The sequence below is a fragment of the Drosophila gunungcola genome, assembly GCF_025200985.1.
Source record: "Drosophila gunungcola strain Sukarami chromosome 3L unlocalized genomic scaffold, Dgunungcola_SK_2 000014F, whole genome shotgun sequence".
In the NCBI taxonomy this organism is placed as follows: domain Eukaryota; kingdom Metazoa; phylum Arthropoda; class Insecta; order Diptera; family Drosophilidae; genus Drosophila; species Drosophila gunungcola.
In genome coordinates, this window is record NW_026453182.1 from 406,417 (window position 1) to 427,417 (window position 21,001).

General features: G+C 38.7%; 3 protein-coding genes across 3 annotated transcripts; 2 read left to right on the plus strand and 1 right to left on the minus strand.

Moving 5' to 3' along the window:
• Nucleotides 1-336: 336 nt before the first annotated feature.
• On the plus strand, nucleotides 337-4,993 carry LOC128260116 (palmitoyltransferase Hip14). Its single transcript, XM_052992884.1, is given in 5 exon segments — nucleotides 337-1,387; nucleotides 2,115-2,789; nucleotides 2,859-3,138; nucleotides 3,197-3,381; nucleotides 3,383-4,993. Coding segments are annotated over 5 exon segments (1,968 nt in total). The 5' UTR covers nucleotides 337-823; the 3' UTR covers nucleotides 3,647-4,993.
• A 329-nt stretch (nucleotides 4,994-5,322) lies between these two features.
• Nucleotides 5,323-18,652, minus strand: LOC128260125 (phosphatase Herzog). The gene is made up of 6 exons (XM_052992902.1): nucleotides 18,219-18,652; nucleotides 17,836-17,988; nucleotides 8,294-8,529; nucleotides 8,039-8,220; nucleotides 7,822-7,975; nucleotides 5,323-7,761 (listed from the first exon to the last, which is right to left on the minus strand). The coding sequence occupies exons 2-6, from the start codon at nucleotides 17,915-17,917 to the stop codon at nucleotides 7,420-7,422; spliced, it is 996 nt and encodes a 331-aa protein (XP_052848862.1). The 5' UTR covers nucleotides 17,918-17,988; nucleotides 18,219-18,652; the 3' UTR covers nucleotides 5,323-7,419.
• Nucleotides 18,653-19,184: 532 nt separating this feature from the next.
• LOC128260120 (28S ribosomal protein S31, mitochondrial) lies at nucleotides 19,185-21,000 on the plus strand. Its single transcript, XM_052992893.1, has 3 exons — nucleotides 19,185-19,344; nucleotides 19,410-19,886; nucleotides 20,313-21,000. The coding sequence occupies exons 1-3, from the start codon at nucleotides 19,307-19,309 to the stop codon at nucleotides 20,944-20,946; spliced, it is 1,149 nt and encodes a 382-aa protein (XP_052848853.1). The 5' UTR covers nucleotides 19,185-19,306; the 3' UTR covers nucleotides 20,947-21,000.
• The last annotated feature ends 1 nt before the right edge of the window (nucleotide 21,001 follows it).

Sequence of the window (21,001 nt, forward strand, 5' to 3'; positions counted from 1 at the left end):
AAAACTCTTTTGGTATTCCCGAAATGTCTGAATCTCCTGGGTATTCCTGAAACGTCTGAATATCTGAATTGCTGAAAATTTAGCAATATATAAGCTAAAAATTAGCATCAGCTATTGGGTTGCTGAACTGCTGAAATTGCCGCTTATTAAATTTTGTATAATACAGCTGACGAACAGCTGATCGAATTTCAGTATATTTCTGCTGAATTTTCAGCAATTCAGAGATTCTGTTGTTTCGGGAATACTCAAAGAGATTCAGACGTTTCAGGAATACCCAAAGAGATTCAGAAGTTTCGGAAATACCAAATCTGCCTTGAAAATTATGTTGGCAGCGCTGCGGCAGAGGCTAAGCAGAGTAGAGATGGAAAAACATCGATGTTGCCCCGCCAAACATCGATGAAACCGATGTTTTTCAAAACATCGATGACATCGATGTTGGTATCAATGTTTTTCCACCTCTAATCAGATTGTACCACCAAAATTGCTCGTATTCCTCCGAAATTGCAGGTAAAACGCATAAACAGATAAAATCGCGAAAGTCGTGCCTTGCCAAGAGATCCTCGAGAAAAGTGGCCAAGAATACGGAGGACAACGCAGAAGGACGAAGGTGAAAATGACAAACCTGTGAATTGCCAAAAACAGTGCCTGGTGGGGGTGTCTCTCCTGCTCTCCCGCTCTCTCTCGCTATCCGCTCGGCTCACAGCTCACCCCTCTCGCTCGCTCGTCCGCTGGAAGGAGGGGGATGGACGGTTGATGTTACGAGCGCAGAGCAGCAGTGTGAATCACGTTTGGACGACCCCACGGGAACCCATAGAAGCCAACGATGTACCAGAGTGCCTGCCAGGCGGCCACCACGGGATCTTGTGTCCCGGGCACAGGCCAGCAGCCGGACAACGAGCGTCAGTCGGCGCTGATCGCCCAACAACCCCCCACCGCGCCCGTGGAGCCCGACTACAGTGGCTTCGATATCGTTAAGGCCACCCAGTACGGGGCCATTGCACGGGTCCGGGAACTGGTCGAGTCCGGCTGGGATGTCAATCAGCCGGACAGCGAAACGGTCACCCTGCTCCACTGGGCGGCCATCAACAATCGACGCGATATCATCCGGTATTTCCTCGAGAAGGGCGCCACCGTGGACGCCGTGGGCGGCGAGCTGAATGCCACGCCCCTGCACTGGGCCACCCGGCAGGGACACCTCGGTGCCGTCGTCCTGCTCATGGCTGCTGGCGCCGATCCAAGGATCCGGGATGCGGAGGGCTGCTCCTGCATACACATTGCCGCTCAGTTCGCCCACACTGCCTTGGTGGCCTACTTCATAGCCAAGGGCGTGGATCCGGATCTTCAGGATCGGGGCGGAATGACGGCGCTGATGTGGGCAGCATGGAAGGTGGGTTCGGTTCTGGGCACAATTTGTAGATGGTAGTACAGGAAATTAAAAGCGAAAAGGAACAGAAAACTACTTTTACCCTATTTAACTTACAACGTAAAATTTGAACTTTAAAGCCCTCTTTTGGTAATATGTGTAATTTCTTTCTTTTATGCTCTAAAAATACAGTAAAACTGTTAGATAAGGGAATGCTTCCCATGAGTAATTTTAAATATTAATCATTTCGATCACAAAAGTAGTACAACAAGCACTTTGAAATGGGATTCTTTGAATAACCAAAAGTCTTATTATTTTTGTGGGTCACGCTGTTGATTTCGTAGGAATAAAAGGGTATCCTTGATACGATTAAACAAAAAGCTTTGGTGCACTTAAGGCAAATCAGCGTTAAGGCTATTACTCATACGTGCTGTTGCATTTGATAAAAAATTTTACCAATTTTACAGAAACATTTTAACACTTTAACAGAAACATTTAAACTGTTATCAACGACTTAAACTTGGTTTTCAAATTCGTTTGTTGGTATTGATTTCGGTTTTTTGGGCTTCCCCATTGTACCTACATCAGCATAAGTTATCTTTGAACTGTCTGACGAGCTTATCTATCTACGATAACAAACTTTTATTGCAAAATTCTATCTGAAAGTAGTAACGAAATAGATTTCGCCGGCAAAGATTTAAAAAGCTCGGGATCTACCAGTATTTCTTATAATTTCTTTGTTTTTTCATAGGTTTGCGCTCTGGATCCCGTGCGCTTGCTGCTGACTCTCGGAGCCAATCCCGCCATGGTTGATTATACGCATGGAAACACGGCTTTACATTGGGCCATTCTGGCACGCAATGCCACGGCCATTTCCACACTGGTGCTCAAGTCGAAGGCCTCACTGGATGTGCCCAATCTGCGGGGCGAGACGCCGCTCTCCATGCTGGAGGCCCAAACGGGCGCCATCTGGATAGGGGCCAAGGTGATGGATCGCGTCAGGGAGGCGGCGCTGACGTCGCAGCAACGGCGATCACTGGTCTCCAAGCTGCGGCACGACAAACGCCTGAGGTGGTGGTCCATGGTGGCCTGCCCCTTCACCGCTTTCTATTTGGCTGGCATCGTCTTCACCGTGAACACGTTGTACATTATTAAGTTTTTCCTGCTCGGCTGTTTGTATGCCATATTCCACACCATCGGCAAGGCTCTGTTCGATGAGCACCTGATGGCCCTGTTGCCGCTGAGCGTTTACCTGGCCACTAAGGCATGGTTCTATGTCACCTGGCTGATGTACATCGACAACGCTGTTTCGTTCACGACCACCATTTGCTTCCTGATCTCATCGCTGGCCTTGTGGGTGTGCTTCCTCAAGTCGTGGAAAGGAGATCCAGGCATTATTCGGCCCACCAGGGAGCAGCGATTTAAGGTAAGTGGGATATGACTTTATGTTTGTTCCATATTCACCTTCACACATTCCTCGTTTTTACACCAACAGACCATCATTGAGCTGTCGGAGCGGGGTGGAGTCGGATTTGAGCCCGCCTCCTTCTGCTCCGGCTGCCTGGTGCGCCGGCCCATCCGCTCCAAGCACTGCTCCGTGTGCGATCGCTGTGTGGCGAGATTCGATCACCACTGTCCCTGGGTGGGCAATTGTATTGGTCTGAAAAACCACAGCTACTTCATGGGATTCCTCTGGATGCTGCTGATTATGTGCCTTTGGATGCTGTACGGCGGATCCAAGTACTATGTCAACCAATGCAATGTGCGATTCGATGGTGAGTTCGCCGATGCTGAACCTACCAATAATCCTTCTAAAACATGAATGAATTTTAGATTTTCTCGGTGCCATGCGGGCCATTGGCAACTGCGACGCCTGGGTGGGCTGGGTAATGGGCAATGCGCTGCTGCACATGTCCTGGGTGATCCTGCTGACGATCTGTCAGACATATCAGGTGATTTGCCTGGGCATGACCACCAACGAGCGCATGAACCGGGGACGCTATCGCCACTTCCAGGCCTAAGGGCGGCCACAGCCCGTTCACGCGCGGTCCCATCCAGAACCTCGTCGACTTCCTCGAGTGCAGCTGCTTTGGATTGGTGCAGCCCAAGCGGGTGGACTGGATGAACTACTACGACTACGATGCCCAGACGCATCAGACCATCGAGAAGGAGCCGCTACTGAGCGTGGACTGCCCCGATGGAATGGCAGACGACCACCAGTACGTGTAGGATAAGTCCTATCGGGATGCGAAGACGCTTCAGATGCCCATCGCGCATGTTTAACAATCGACACCAAACGCTTTAGAGAGTCCGCTACTGCTTTTTCTCTATCCCAAAAAACCAACCAGCTTCATTTCCGTTTACCTTTTTAATTGGTCCCCGCTGATCTGCTGCAAAATCATAAAGTGCGATTCGCGACAAAGAATTCAACACAACCCAGACAGAAGCGTCATCGCTGACCGATATCGGATTGACGAGTTGGGGGTCCAGGCCAAGCATGGCCACCCTTCACTTGCGTACATATTATGCATGTATTACTGTAATTACTCTGTACATTTTTGCGTATTTCCTACTCTTCGATCGTAAGCCGAAAGTACACAAAACCTTTTTGTCCTTGAAAGTATTTGTATACCAAAAACATAAATGCAAACCTAAGCAAATTAATACCGAACAAATTTACCAATGCAACCATAATCAAAGCAAGAGTTCGTTTAAGAAAGCAATATTCAAGATTCTAATTCACCTATTGAGATATTAACAAATTGTAAAGCGCACACAACAAAAAAAAAAAAAACACCAAACGAATTAAGAAGCAAGTGAAAACGTAGTAATAATTTAAGGAATTTGCCTGGATGCGGAATCTGAGCGAAGTTTGTCTTAAGTGTAGTGAGAAATTGAGCATTATGTATTTAGAAAAGTGTAAAGTTAATAGTGAAAATTCTAAAATACGCAGTCTTCACGTACTTTTTGAGACGCTGACAGCTCTCTAGGTTCGACAGCTTCGTTTCAGGGACTGCAAAACACAGGCTCCATAAATATTACTTATTAAAGAAGATAACCAACTGATCAGAAGCACTAGCATACTTAAACATATAATACATTTTTAATACGATCCAATTCTTATTATGCACTAGTCTAGTCAGAAAATCATTTAAGTAAAATGTTAAAGTGCAACTACGGACACAAAATCGATAAATAAATTGCATATTTATATAAACCCATATAGCTATGAAACGATATATTTATAATGAGAAAGGAATTTCAGCAACCTGAGAACAACACGCAGCATAGCCAGGAATAAATGATATGTTGTAATTGTAACACGTTACTTAAATGCATTTAAATATTAATTCAAACGAAGTCTACAAACAAATCTAATACGCAGAAACGCTAAGCAAACATTTTCAACTATGTACTAAATATTGATAAAAACTCACAACTTTTTCGATGAATTTTGTATTTGAGATTATACAAACGGAGATGGATAAACGGATAGAGATGAAGCGATTTGCTAAGAAAGTTATATGTTTCAAAACCATTTTGTATATTCCTTTCGCTCGCATTGCTACCAAGAATAAAGCTTTCAAAAGACTATATAAGCCGAACAAGATCCAACATCAAGCAAGCCTCCATTAAAAGAGCATTGCGCATATGAACGTAATAATTAAGTGTTTTGGCCTATTTAATGAAAACCAAGCAAATCAACCCCATTGCCTACATCTTTAGTTTAGCAGCTAAGTTCAGGACAAATATATTTAACTAAAGATATATAAATGAATGTATTAAATAGTGTGTAGAAGGATGGAAATTGTGAGCTCGATAAGGTGTCTGTATGTATGTGTAACAATGTGCGTTAAAAACCAATTTGAATAATAAATAGAACTTTATTCCGTATTCAAAAACAAAAAAATGTGGCTTGCATAAGTAATAGGCTCAATACAAATAAAACGCACTCCAAATTGGGTTTTAATTTGTTTTTATTGTTTGATGACATAATAATTGTAGAATTTAAATTTTTTGTTTTTAATTCTTTTTTCTCGACATTGATGCATTACATTTATAGGCTCACTTTAAAAATAGAATTTCTTCCCTTTTATGATAAATTAAGTTTAATGGTTTAATCGATTGGTTTTTTGTTTTGCTTTTATTAAAAGTAAAACATTTAAATATACGCAATTAAAACACGTTATCGCATTTTACATTTCAATTTCGTAATTAGTTTCAATCCTTGTTGTTTAGCTTTTGCTTTAGACTTTTGCGGGGTGTAAATGATATACATACATATATTATATTAGCATTATGTATAATTTACTTGCTTGATTGCAAAAAATATGAGAATATTGCGCGTTTGCAACGTGCCAATTTTTGTTTCCTTTCAATATTGTTAATTTTAGTTTAAGCAAATTAAAAACACAAAGGCTTATGCACTAAATAAAAGAATTGTTGCAAAAGTTAGTTGAGAAGTACAGACATAGATATTACATATAGAGTTAAAGATTGAAAGAAGATCTGGACTGGTCTGTGAGCGTGTCGTGTGTGTGTGGCTTGGATAGCAATAGCGTCTTTTGTCTATATAATATATAGTTATCAGGTGGGATTTCGGCGTGGCCAGCTTGAGCTCAATATATATACTATATAATGATTGATATTTGGTCGGAGTTGAAAGAAGCTATAGGTGTTTTATCGTTTACATTCGATTGCCGTTTTCACATGCTTACACAGAATACAGAACGCGGCCGAAAGTTAAGTTCAAGTCGAAGAGGGGTTAAAGTAGACGTAAATATATATTGCAATGCGTTTCATAAGCGCACTTGATAGGAAGGGAAATTAACATAAATTGGGTAAAATATATAGATGTATAATTTTATTTAAGCCTAGTACAATGTTTTGCAACTGCGCCTGGCCCAGTCCCAAAGCCGGATATTTGAATTTGCGCCAGGACAGTGGGGTTATCTTGATTCCAAATCGGATTGAATGTGAGCACAGAAAGGGATCGAATGGAAATTCGGGACTTTGGGCCAGAGACAAGCGCAGTGTCAGCGGTTCATTATTTATAAACTACGGACGCGCCGCAGACTTTTAGATGCTTTACAAAGTGGCTTACAGATAGCCCATTTTCACCCGCTTGCAATGCAACCTAAACCCGTTTACACGCGGCCCAACCACTCAAGATTGACAGACATTTCAGGAAACCAGAATGTGATAAGACGAAGCCATCCCCGCAATAAACCCGATATACCAACTTTGACATTTGCCAGTGCCAGCGATCAAGCGTGAGTGGGAGGCCGCGTATAAACTTAAATGTTTAATAAATATCCGAAATATTATACATGCCTTAGTGCTATAAACATGTGTAGACACATGCCTTAAATATATATCCATGTATGTATATATAAATTTCTTTTAGTACTCATATTATATATATATTTTGTTTTAAGTTTTCCATTCTGTTTTCGCTTCGCCTCCCTTTACTCCTATTTATTTTTGTTTTGTATTCTTTTTTAATAAAAAATATATATAAATATAGCTATTTTGAATTTGATTTTATCTCTCTGCTCATATGTATTGTTATCAATTTTGTTTTATGCAGTTAAATCTTTTGCTTGCTCAGTTGGTTTACCATTAAATACGCTTACACAGTTATGATTATTGGGTAAAAATAGAGGCTTATGTTTGGGCTTATTATACCTCTTGGGCGGGGTACCGCAAAACGCAAAAAGCAATTAGCAGTTGTTTTAAAAAAACACAAAAAATAATAATAGTTATAATTGATAGAGCAAAACAAGAATAAATAACAAAGGTGCCGTGTAAATAGGGTTCTGTAAAAATTATGTATATCATATAAAACTTATGCCTAGTCTAGGTGTCGAGCGGGGTTATAGTATATAGCAAATGGTAGTTGGCTTCACCTCGACTCCCCGTTTACTTTCGGTCTGTGTTAATGGGTGATAAGGAAAGGGGAGAGGGGGTACTTGTTTGCTTGCTTATCGGCTTGCTTGGTCTTGTAATATGTATACAATTTATCATATATTTATAAACATTAGTTCCCACTGATGTTACGTCTTTTGCAGCAGCTCGCTTTGTGGGCTGGGCGGACTTGGCTGCTGCTGGTTCAACATGGTCGGAGCAGACAGCGTGGTTGCCTGGGTAATAACTGTCGTGGCAGAGATGGTCTGTTGCTGCTGCTGCTGCTGCTGCTGTTGGTGCTGCTGGTGCAGCTGGTTCGGCGCCTGCTGCAGCTCCTGGGGATGCTGCTGGTTGGTCTGATTGTTCAGCGGCTGGTTCGAATTGCAGAGCACCGAGTAGACGGAATCAACTTTGCTAAGCTTCTCAAAGAGCGGGATCAGTTCGCGCAGTTCACAGTCGGTCACATCGTCAAACCAGGATTTCACAGGAACCTTTAACGGCAAACCACAAAGTTATTGTGTGCTTTAAACTGGCAAACCCCTTTTACTTACTGCATTGTCTGGATGAAAGATATAACTGGCCGGTGAATTGTCGACGATGACAATTTTCTGCAAATCCCGCCCCAGACGATTCAGATCCTTAATGTAATTACCCCTGTAGTAAACGCATGATTCCCTAAACAGTCTTGCGCGAAAAACGTTCCATCTGAAATGGTATTTATTTAAATGTTTTATTAATATTAACCAATACTTGATTTGAGCTACTTACTTGTCTAACAGATCGGCAACGGGATCTGCATATTTGGCTAGTGATGCTGTAAACAAAACGCACTCGTACAGTTCACCCATCTTCTGCAGAAACTCATCCACATGCGGTCGCTTCAGAACGTACACCTGATGTACGGTCCCATCGATCTCCACTGGAACTATGAAATCAGCATTCGGTATGGGCTGAAAAATATACCAAATTCACATTATTATTATATGGAATTTTTGAGGATCCCGATCCTGTAGATGAACTCACCTTAAAACTACTGTGCACTAGGGTCTCATCCAAATCGATGACCATGCACTTTCTGTGCATATCGGTGAGCCTAACCTGAGGTAGTAGGTACCTTTGTTGGTCCGGTAATGGTGGCGGTGTTGTTGAACCATCGATTTGTGTGCCATTCTGGTTGGTTTTCGTTCGGTTTCGTCGCCAACAGCAAAGCAGAGATTGGATGAATCCTCGCTTCTGTGGCTTTAGTCGATCCACATCGTCTGCAATCGAAAATGTTGGTTTAGTTTTATTTTAATAATTAAATATAATATTAAAAACATTAAATTAATAATACAATACAAGAACAAAGACCTCAGAAATGTCTAAAAAAAAAAGTAGAAAGATGATAGCACGTGATACAAAGTGTGTTACTTTCAGAGTTTGGTCTTTTTTAAAAGTCTTTGATTTTTACCAAAGTCAATACGTGTTTACTTTATCCTTACTAACTTAAAAATACAAGATCACAGAAAATCTCATAAGTTCTGGGTTGTTATACACCTATTTCAATAAAACAAACTAATCAGTAATAGTGAACGTACTAAACCATATCATAAATCTTGACAAGGATATCAAAATACCAAAACATTCCTTCTTTTAAACTTTATATATTTAATAGAATTCCAAGCATTCCTTGATGACTCCTCCATTAATTTAAACAAAATTCCAGTCGCCTCATAAAAACTTCTCCCGCAATATTTAAGACCCCTAAATACGCTCACGATGTTTCCCACACGCGCCTATATATTTTCTTTCCATTTTCGTCTGGGTGTTTCGCCTTGCTCAGATTACTATTTACAGTTTGCGCCCCATAATGACATAAACATTGTCTGTTTGGTTTGCTACATTTGCATAAAACAAATATAGCTCTATTCCAATTTCTATATCTGGTTAATACTGCAGTGCATGCCATGCAGACAATTTGTTTTAGTTTTTCGTTTGGCCGCCAGTGTGTTTTGGTTTGTGTTTTTGTGCGAAAATGTTTAAAAATAGAAGTCAAAGGCAAAACTAGAAGGCAACCACAGTGCGGTGCGTGGGGGAGGAAACATGCGTTTAATCGATGGGAAATGCTATAATTGCATGCAAACACACAGTAGCAGATAGAGCGAGTCAGCGAGTTATAGTGAAACTTCTCATTGAAAGCCCCACAATATAGCTATGAATTAATAACATAACCAAAAATATATATTGTAAATTAATAACTCCTTTTGTCTTAGTGATATTTCAACAAGTTTTCAGTGCTCGTTTGTCTTTATCTCAATTACTCCCCTTTTTAGCAATGAGCTCAATATATAAATATAAGATTTGAGAAAAGCGCTAAATCATTGTTAGCATTAAGTAATCATTAGCGAAAAATTGGTTAGTTTGGTTAAAGTAAGCGCAGAAACAAGGCTTAAATTATAGATGCAATCTAAACTGATTTTTGTGAAAACACAGTTTTACTACCAAAGTAGTTATATCAAAGAAAAAAAAATTATATTATATATAAGTGTGTAGTGAAGTATATTAATTGCTTAATGAACCCTTTCAGAATAAAGACAAATTACAAAAACTATAAAAATGGTAGAGTTTAAGTTAAAGTAGTTTCACTGTAGCAAATACAACGAGTCAGCGAGATAGTTAGTTGGTTAGATAGATAGATAGAAGGTCACAGGTTGACCTTTAAGCTGGCTTGAGGTGCGGCCACCTTGGCTTAAAGGAATGAGGGGTGGCGAATGGGGGGGGGGGGGGGGAGTCAGGAATAGGGGATAGCGAAAATGCGTCCGTCCGCCATTTGCATTGTGTGGCAACAAAAGGAAACAGCAGTCAAACATCACTTAGCAGGGAAAACAAGCTTCAAGTGAGTGATGTGGGTGGTGGTGGGTGGTGGTGGATGGCTAAAGGGGTTAGTGATGGTGGAAAGCGGTAAGAGAGCGTCCTTCTTGCTGGCTAAGCTAGACGTAACGGTTCATTGAACCGTTAACCAAGTGAAAACTGAGCTCAGGATGGGACGAGCTTTTTCTTTCTGTGTCGCAATTTTAACCATACCCTTTCTTATTGAAGGTTTCAGAAATGGTCGAGCTCCAATCATGGGATACTTTAATAAAATATCGTTACATTGTGAGCTTAATAAAAATCAATAAGTAGTCGTTCAGAGGATAATCTTAAATCATATTTACATTTATTATTTTTTTTTTTTAATTAATTGAGATAAAATAATTTAAAATACGTCAACTACAGTTAACCTATAAAACTACCAAGGAGTAAAAAGAACAAAATATTTTCAAATATGTCCAAAAAATATTTGGCGAATGGAAAGGTGTTCAAGCTTTTAGTGATAATGCATATTAACGGCTTCTAGGATTGTATCATGCGAAAAGTGGTCTACAAAGGGTACAAAAACGTACCATTTCTTTCTTGTTTTGTTTCCTAATGTATTTTTTCCGCATAGAACCCTTGCAAGTGAAGTGCAAATGCACTTGAATATTTTATGAGCGTGTGCTCTTGTTGTAGTTGCTGCTGCTTCTCTGGCATAATGAAAGCTTTTTCCAGCGTCTGGCATTTGTAATTATTAGGCAGGTGAACCTGCTTTCTCCTCCCCCTTCCCTCAGCCTTCACCTCTTTTCCGCTCCTTCCGCTCCACCCCTCAACTTTTTGCATAACTTTGCATAAAAGGGGCCGAAAGCCAAGCCGAAACACTCAACTTGTTGAAACTGCTCTGTATCCTTGCTGATTATTGATAGGCAATCTATATTTGGGTCGTCGATGGAGCAACACCTTCAACCAACCAACAAACCAATCCACTCCAAACACCCACCCACCCACATCACACTCAAATATGCTTTTGTCCTATTTTTAAGGTGTTTCAGGCAATGCGTCGCTGGATTTGTGTGGGCAGCAGGTTCGCATTCTTCTTGTGCTCGTTTCCAGACATATTTAGATGACCATATTTATAGCTCATTATTGGGGCAACAATCTGTCATGACTCTATGAGATTCTTTTTTAATAGACAGCCAAATTTGGGCCGAAAGTATGCGAAACGAGAAATACTAAATATTTCAATGCGCTCGAGAGCAATTATTTTGTTCAGATTGCCTTTGATGTTCGCAAATCAAAATTAATGGTAAAAGGCAATAGCTGTGAAAATACAAACATCTGAAGTTCGTGGAAATGTTTGAGTCTTTAATTATGTAGGTGTAATTTTTTTCATTATATCACTTAAACAATAAATAACCTAATTGAAGTTATTGAGATTTGATTCTCTTCAGCTTAACAGAATCCAATGAATTTCTAAACCAGTTATACAAGGTTTATTATAGCAAATAGCAACAAATGTAATGAATTTTATATAATGTTCCTAAGTATAATACAATTGCTCGAATCAAAGTTCTCTGGAGTAAAAGCAAAAAAAAAACCAAATGCAGTATTTAATTTAGAGTATATTGGCAGAGGGCAAGCTTTAAAATCACAGAGTTATGTAAAATTAAAATTATAAAAACAAGAAAGGAAGCAAAGTGCGGCAAACCGAAGTTTATTACCCTTGCAGTTATTGCAAAAATTAAATATTCTTGAAAACACTTAAATTTCGATTTTTATGCGTAAATGTTTAATAACATTGATTATGCTCAGCTCAATTATTATTAATATTTCCAAAAGAATTAAAAAAAAAAAACAAAAATTGAGAAATAACATTGAAAAAAATTTTTTTTTTTTTTTTATAATATATAGTCGTCCGATTTTCATGAAATTAAAACCTTAATTCTGAAATATTTAACCGTTACTACATCTCGAAGAACTAATACAAAAATAATACTATGGGAGCTACATGCTATAGATGTCCGATCCGACTTATGTACTACCTGCAATAGAAAGACAACTTTTGGGAAAGTTTCATGCTGATAGCCTTAAAACTGAGAATCTAGTTTACGTTATATATAATTACGTTACTGTGTTACTGAAATTATAATACCTTCTGCAAGGGTATAAAAAAAATACAGACAAGGACGACAGCAACTACAATCGGTGCATTAATTAATGCAAATGCGAGTCCTTCTCCGCCAGACTGTTAAACGGCCTCACGCGTCAATTGGGCTTGGTTTTCAGGATAATTCGCCAACATACACATCCATTAAAGCCAACACACCCGTCTATATGTATTCTCCACTGATGCGGAACGGCAATGGCAATTTCTAAAGATTTTCTTTTGTTATAATTTGAACATATTTCTTTGACAACTTTCGGTTCTGTTGGCGGGCAAGGTCTCTTTTTGTCAGATAGGGAGAGGGCAACACGTCAAGGGGGGTATTATTTGATAATTAATTTAAAACAAATAAAACAAAAATTCATAAGAAATCGAGAATATAATTGCCTAAATGCCGCACACACAGTGAACGTTTTTTATTCGACTCTCGGCCACAGACGCTTATCTAATCAAAATGTTTGTTATCTGGTGGGGGCACACTATGATATCATTCTTGCCGATTCCAAGAGCAACAAAAATATCACACAGTCTCGACCTTCAGCATATTTATGGAGCTCTTTTTTATTTTCTGTTTTTTAAATTTCAAGATAGAGACGGCTCAAAATTTAAGCCGCAGCAGAAGACGATGGCAAACAAAGTTAATGGCACGTGATATAAATGGGCAAAAAAATGTCAATTATCACAGTATATATAGATAAAACGAAATTTTTTTTACATAATTTAATTTTGCATCAAAACCTGATTATTTTAGGAAACATTATTGTTTCTAAAAATGTGTTAAATAAGGGTATTTCTTTAATGTTCCTGTGGAAACACCTGTCTTACAGTTTCCGAAAACTCAATTCCGTCATCTGTAGAAACTGCAGCACCCCCATATAGCCTTTGTTTTTGGGGGTTGGCCTTTATTTAACCCCCATCGTAGTTCAACGAACCTATGTCAACCATGGAGATAAAATCTCAATGTACAGAACTCGTTGACCTTTATCGATTTAAAAAAAAGGAAAACCTAAGGTCTTGTCTTGTCTGTTTGTATTAAGTATATAGGAAACAGCATCGAAAAAGATTTTGCACGCAGTCCGCTCATCTTTAGCCGTATATAATATTATTTTTTTAATAATTAGGCATTGCAATGCATCTGTTCTCTGTCTGTTTCGTGTCTTTCATAGCCCATAGGGTCGTAACTCAAATACACTTTTAAGTAGAAGCAATCTCGTTTTTTTCAAAAATTATATTGAAAAAAAAATTATGTTTGCCAATTTCTAAATATATTTTTGGAAATAAATACAATTGTGTTTTCAATAAGAATCTTTTAACTTTCCCAAAAATTATTGGGTTGGTTGATATTTTTGGATTGGCCTAATAATTGCATATTATTTAATGTTTATTCATTTAAATTATAAATACAAAATTCAGAATAAGAACTAAATGTTTATACTATGTTCCTTTTTAGCTATTTTTGGTTAGGGGCAATAAATGCCGTAATAAAAAAATAATAATATAAATATTTTAGCGCACAAATATATGTGTTAATATATGTGATATGTTTATTGGAAACAAGTGTAAACATTTCAGCATGTTACCGACCGATTTAGATTTTCCCGTTTTCCCAAATTTGTTTATGTACGAGATCTTTGAACTCAATTCGCAATCTTTAAAATAACATTATTTTTCTATTTTGAGACCCGCTCAATAAGTTTTGAAAAATAATAAATATTCGAAAAAGGGCGTAAAATCGAAGAAGAACGCGTTGTCTGTGTGTGCGGGAGTAATTTGGCTTCCAAGACCTTGAGAAATTGAAAAATCACAGCAGTTCAGCTGAGGTGGCTAGGAATGAGAAATGAGATACTAGAAGAGCATTTGCGTTTGCCCATATGAACAATATAGATGTATTTATAAGCGAGGGTGACTTGCGGGTGGAGGGGGCTGTATGGCGAACATATATCTATATAAATATTTATACGCGGTGAGGCAAAGCAAAAAGCACTTAGGCGGCGGCACCCACTCTCAAATAAAAAAGAAAAACATATTTCAACTGTTGCTGTTCGCTGTTGCTGTTCGCTTGCCGGTTTGCCCCTATTGTCGTGCTCTTCGCACTCGCAAACCCACTCGCTTACACACAAAAAAAGCTCAGATCAGAATATAAGTAGTATTATTAAAGGCTTAAGGTTTACAAACCACTAATTTAAATTAACCTCAATCTTGGCTCATAAATTTTGAACGAGGTTTAACTTCCATTGAATTCAAAAGTTAAACTAGCTTAGTTTAACTTGATTAAAAATAGTTTTAATCATGCAAAAGATTGACCAAGACTTATAATTTAAAAACAAAAACCCAAAGCTTTCTTATCTTTTACCAAACACTCAAAGATATAACTTTTTTGTATTTTTCCAAATTATTTTATTTAACATTGTTCTTTAAACCCATGGGTATCTTCTTTTTGATCAGTGTACTACTATCTTGACCACAAGTGTTTGTACATACAGCTGCGATGACGTCTCGCTCATTATCTCACGCTCTCTCAATTGCCCAAAGCTCAACTAGTAAAAACCGCTTAAATCCCTATTTGGAACCCATTGGGATAACTTGATTTCTAAGATGTAGGCTCCTAAATTGTTTTTTCGATATATGTAGCTGGTGACACATATAGATCGGCGGGCAGATAAAAAAAAATACATTTATTTGCGCCGAATTGGCAGCAATGTCGATCAAAATCAAAATCAAAGTGAGCGAGCGACGTCGATTAACACCTAACCGCAAATAATTCTTATACATTATATATCAAGTATAGCTTGTACATGTGTGAACATGTATAAAAGGTGCAGTGGCGACCGCAGATTAGATTAAATTAGTAATTACTTTACTTTAAGACGTTCATCGCGGTTTTTTCTATGTCAAGCCCCACCCCTCTCTCTGCACAGAAAAAAATACCGATCTTAAATCAAAAAAATATTTACGTTTCTTATATCTTATGTTAACTAATTTTGAGTGAAAGAAATTGAACATTTCTCCTAAAAAGTTATAATCAGTATATTTTTAGACTATACGCTGATTTAATAATAAAGTTAAAATCATAAAAATTAACATTAACTTTTGTCGATATTTTTCTTTCGGTGAGCTTAGCCCGCTCTCTTTGACTCTCACCATTCATTTATTCATTCATTCATTACAACCATCTCGCAACCTTTAAGCTACGCTTTTGTTGTTCGTCTGTTGCTTTGTTTGTTTGTTTGCGTCACTGTAAAAAACACACAACTAGTTTTATTTTGCTCTCTCTTCCTCTCTATCTCTTTTCATACCGGTTTTCCTATATTTTTTCTTAACTTTTTTTTATGTTTTCTGCTGCTTTTTACTGTGCAATTTAATTGGCAGTTTCTATTGTTGGACCCTCGAAAGTAAACATGCAAAGGCAGTTAAGTGAACGAAAAGAAAATAAAATAGCAGAAAAGAAAAGGCTTTCGTGTCGAAATTCCATGACGTCACACGAGCCGAAAGACGTCATCAATTGATTACAGGTGGGAGTGGGCCAGTGGGTGGCCAATGGGCGGTAATTGGGCGGTGGGTGGCCGCAGAGTTGCAACTGCGTCGCAAAATAATTCAATAACCACAGAAACGAAGCGAGCAAGTGGTTAGATCATTCACAATGGCCAACGAACAAGTAAATACTGTGAACTGAATAAAAAGGGGGCGAAACAAACACAACAGACACAATTGGAGTGAAAATAATTCTACTATTATATATTATAATAATGGAAACCGGGTACAAATATTGTAACGTTTTGAGATTAACTAAATTTCTTTTTTATCTACTTGCCATTCAAAAATACTTTTTTTTTACAAGTGCCCGTAATAATTAAATTATTTATTACAATAATTTGTTCTCAGACTAAACTATGATTTTATTTTATAATGGTAATACGCTTAAATTAAGAAGTTCTAAAATAGTCCCCCAATCTTGAATTCTATTTGAATGCTTCTTCTTAAAAATGAAGTATGGGGCATGGGGTATGGGGTTTTCAGTAAAACATTTTTTATTTCAGTCAGAGAATTTAGAGGTATTTAGGCTGGAGTTGAAATCATAAATTTAAATAAAGCAGTTGTAATTTAATTTGATGCGACTTACAGAAAGTATAAGTACAGGTGAACTTTAGTTAAAGTGAAATTGTTCAAGAAAATTTAAGTTTTTCCCTTGAAATTAAAAAAAGATCGCGTTTATCTACATGCAAGGTTTTTAAAATACACAAGCATATGTATTTTTGGTTTTTATTAATTCACCTATAATGTGTGCCCTGTATATTTTATATAAAACAAGAAGGAAAGCAAACTTCGGCAAGCCGAAGTTCATATACCCTTGCAGCTATTGCATTAATTAAATACTTTTGAAAACATTTAAATTATGATTTACTTGAGTATGTGCTAAAAAAAAACATTGAAACTATGATTATTTGCAGCTCAATTATTAGATAGTTATTTTATATATTTTTATTATTTCTATGGGAGCTATATGCTATAGACGTCCGATTTTGATAAAATTTATACCATAATTCTGAAATAATTAAACATTGCTATATGTCGAAGAACTAAACAAAAAATTAAAAAACAGAAAAGTTATAATTTTTTTCATTTATTTTTCCGATTGTTCCTATGGGAGCTATATGCTATAGTCGTCCGATTTTGATGAAATTGAAACCGTAATTCTGAAATATTAAACCATTACTATATCTCGAAGAACTAAACAAAAAATTAAAAAACAGCAAAGTTATAATTTTTTTTTCATTTATTTTTCCGATTGTTCCTATGGGAGCTATATGCTATAGTCGTCCGATTTTGATGAAATTTAAACCGTAAATCGGAAATATTTTACCATTACTATATGTCGAAGAACTAAACAAAAAATTAAAAACAGCAAAGTTATAATTTTTTTTCATTTATTTTTCCGATTGTTCCTATGGGAGCTATATGCTATAGTCGTCCGATCCGGCTCGTTCCGACTTATATACTACCTGCAATAGAAAGACAACTTTTGGGAAAGTTTCATGCAGATAGCTTTAAAACTGAGAGACTAGTTTGCATATAAACGGACGGACAGACGGACAGACGGACAGACGGACAGACGGACAGACGGACAGACGGACATGGCTAGATCGACTCTCCTAGTGATGCTGATCAAGAATATATATACTTTATAGGGTCGGAAACGTCTCCTTCACTGCGTTGCAAACTTCTGACTGAAATTATAATACCCTCTGCAAGGGTTATAAAATGGCCAGAGCCGTTTAATAAGTGGGGACTTACAGAAAGTACGACATATTATGTACATATGTACAACTAACTATTCCCACAATTATATTGACCGCAATTGGGTGGGCACGAAAGGTCAGCGGGGTGTCGGGGTTTATTTTGGGGGCACGGTGGGTGGTGGGTGATAAGTGGAGTGAGAACTTCTTGGCAGCGGACAAGTGTCCTTTCGTCTTTGTTGTGACGCCAAGTGCCGTTGGTTAGTGATGAGTCATGAAAGGAGGTCTCTCTATTGGGTCTTGGGTTTTCCCCGGATTCGTCCTCATTTTCTCACCTTTGTCATTGGGATAGCTGGGATAGACGTTAAGCTGCTCGTCGTCGCGGGAAACTTGCGTGATTATTGATGTTGCATCCATTTAAGCACTCGGTTTTTGGACTCCACTTCGCTTAACAGGTTGATAAATCAGATCGCTCTTGGATAGGACAGCTGCAAAATGTTGCGCACACATGAGAGATACATATGACAATTATCACGAGATATTTCCATGTTTTCTTTTTATATACATGTATATGCCATATATACCACTTATATATAGCTCACACACACACATGCACCAATTGATAGTCCCAGACAGTGGAATTTTACAATTACGCTTTCGCCGTCCGTTCGCTTCGTTTTATTTCTCGATGCAAATGGGTTTTCCCTTTGATATTCACCTCGCTCTTTATTGCTCTCTCTCTCTCTCTCTTTCTCTTTAGCTCTGTTGCACTTTCGCCTTTTCGATTTTTAAAGTTTAATACTTTTAAACGTTAAAAAACACTTTCTTTTCCTTCGCTCTTGTTTTTGGTTGCGCTCATTCTTTTACTTCTTTATCCGCGTCTCTTTTTCGCACACAGCTTCGCAGCGTTTTATTTATAAACGCCAACACAGACACAACGCACACACACACGTATGCATACACACGCACACTAGCTCGGCCCGAGTATATTTTCTTTATTTCTCGTTATTTAATTTTTCGCACTCGTTTTCCCTGCTCGCATCTTGCCATTAATTAATCGCGCAAAAAAACAAAACGCGTGTGTACGTCGAAAAAAAGTAATAGGAATAGCGCAAAAAACAAAACGTGTGGATTAGTGTGACCGCGGTGGTTGCGAGACAATATGCCAATTGGCTGCGGTAAATGTCCTAAAATTGGGTACTAAACTACTTAAAATTATATTTTAAATTGAGTAAAGTTATTACACAGGGTCCTGTTTGGAGTCCGGAAGTGTTAAATTAAGGGCAACAACAATAATAGTTCATTACTTCTTTTAGCAAACGCTCAAGGCAAGAATTTAAAAATAGTATCTACGGTCTTACTTAGGTACAAAGCGCTGTCAACTGTATCCAAATGAAAGTTGCTTAATAAAATAAAAAAGATAAATTTAAAATGAATCTTTAAGAGCTCCAAAACATAATATACAAACTCGATTATATGAAGTGTTATGAAATCAGTCAAAGTAAAGAGCAGCAATTATTTAAGTAAACATTTAACAAAAAACACACGCATACCTATCCATATATCAATGGAATTCTAATATTTTCTTGAAATAATGGTCGATTCAAAGTTTTAAAAGTTTAAGATGCCCCAAATTTTAAATTGTAATGAATAAATTTATAAGAACATCTAAAATTAGCTAGAAACTAGCTAAATGACAGCCAGTAATATTTGCAGAAATCTGGCAACGCTCTGCGGGATTGTTGTTACGCGAGCGATTTTTGTGGTTTTTATTTCTAGTTAAATTAATCAAAGAAATTGACTAGAATGTTAGCTCTACGCAGCGCCCAGAGGTTGAGCTTACGGTAGGCTAAGAATTTGTATTAATTCAAACAACATAATTCGCTCACCTGATCCTTTTTGACTGCAGTTCCCTCCTGCCGGCTGCCTACAAAAACGTGGGATTGGTCAGCTACTCATCCTCGCAGTCGAAAAACGACGATGGATACTCCTCCTCGGACGACGAGAAGCCGAGGAAGAAGAAGGACAAGCCCGTGGAGATGAGTGATAAGCCCCCGGAGACTGCGGCTCAGCGTTTGAACCGATTGCTAGGCACCATGCAGGCCACAGACCAGCTCTCTGCATCCGATTTCCCACGTCCTGGCGATGCAAACCGGAAACGTAGGGAGGTCCAAAAACAGGAGATCGCCTCCAAGAATGTCCTGACCGCGGCGAAGAACATTGCCAGCATGCTGGGCACCAGCGAGAGCGACAAGAAGCAGACGGAGTCCGAGCTGCTGGCCAAACTCCTGGGTCATGGCAGCGAATCCTCTCCAGCAGCGCAGGGGGAAAATCAGGCGACAGATGCCTCAACAGCTCCTGCTGGCGATAAGGAACTTAATCTGAGGTAGGCACAAATCTAACAAATCTCGTCTGGTTCGCAATTAATTTTGTTACTGCTTCTTTTGTGCTAGTTTATAGTCCCTCAATGTGTGTTAAAAAAGTTGTGCTCTTGGCGAAATAATAATTTTAAACAAAAATTTAACTAATTCGTTTGATAGCTATTCTAACAATCACATTGTTTTTTTTTTTAATTTTTTATCCCTTGAGATTTGATCAAAATCGGTTGAATATACAATATAGCTGCTATATATCTGATCATACGATCCTACGACGATTCTTCCCAAAGTGTAAAAGATTTTGTAATGGTAGATAAACATATCGCTTTAAATTCGGTTGAAAAAAAAAATTCCTTCCCATTAAGTCTACTCAATCCGCAAATACTTTGAAGTTTAAACATAATTGATAATAATTTTCTTTTGACCTCCAACAGCGAACTGATTGTGGGCATGAAGATCGATCGTCGCCAGCAGCCGCCGCAGGAGCAGACCCGCGGAGAGTACGTGCGTCGCTCGTTGGCTTCCAGGTCCAAGTCACAGGGCAGGGATGGTTACCATCAGCGGCCACAGAGGCCCATTAAACGGGAGGCTGAATCCTTTACGGGCAGCGTAAATCTTTATGGCGGAGAACCGTTGGGCATCTTCGAGGATACCCAGATTCCCAGTTCTAACGACATCCTTTCCACTTGGTCGCAGCTCAGCGAGCGAGAGCTGAGCCTCCAGGCCGCCCATCCGCCGGCGAACTACTTCGAACAGATGGTCCTGTGGACAGAAGAGAGCAAAGTGTGGCGTTTTCCCATCAACAACGAACAGGATTGGGTGGACGAGGTGAACGTGGACTTCTCGGAGCACATCTTCCTCGAACAGCATCTGGAGGAGTGGTGTCCCAGCAAGGGCCCCATCCGCCATTTCATGGAGCTCGTCTGCGTCGGCCTGTCCAAGAACCCCTACGTGACCGCCCAGGAGAAGAAGGATCACATCCTGTGGTTTCGCGACTATTTCGCAGCCAAGAAGGACATTCTCAGGGACCTGATTAGCAAGGAGCCGGGCAAAAGTATTTCCGCTTAATGTCTTTGTTTGAATATTTGTTAAAAATATATTTTTGCTTTATAAGACCATCGAT

Bases quoted from the DNA above. Each gene is read 5' to 3' on its own strand.
- LOC128260125 (XM_052992902.1), bottom strand. From the start codon at position 17,917: ATGGATGCAACATCAATAATCACGCAAGTTTCCCGCGACGACGAGCAG. The intron at 7,976-8,038 runs GTAAGTAGCTCA...ATACCATTTCAG, and splicing joins GTTGCCGATCTGTTAGACAA to ATGGAACGTTTTTCGCGCAA. The intron at 7,762-7,821 runs GTAAGTAAAAGG...TTGCCGTTAAAG, and splicing joins TCTTTCATCCAGACAATGCA to GTTCCTGTGAAATCCTGGTT.
- LOC128260120 (XM_052992893.1), top strand. From the start codon at position 19,307: ATGTTAGCTCTACGCAGCGCCCAGAGGTTGAGCTTACG. The intron at 19,345-19,409 runs GTAGGCTAAGAA...TTTTGACTGCAG, and splicing joins GCCCAGAGGTTGAGCTTACG to TTCCCTCCTGCCGGCTGCCT. The intron at 19,887-20,312 runs GTAGGCACAAAT...GACCTCCAACAG, and splicing joins GATAAGGAACTTAATCTGAG to CGAACTGATTGTGGGCATGA.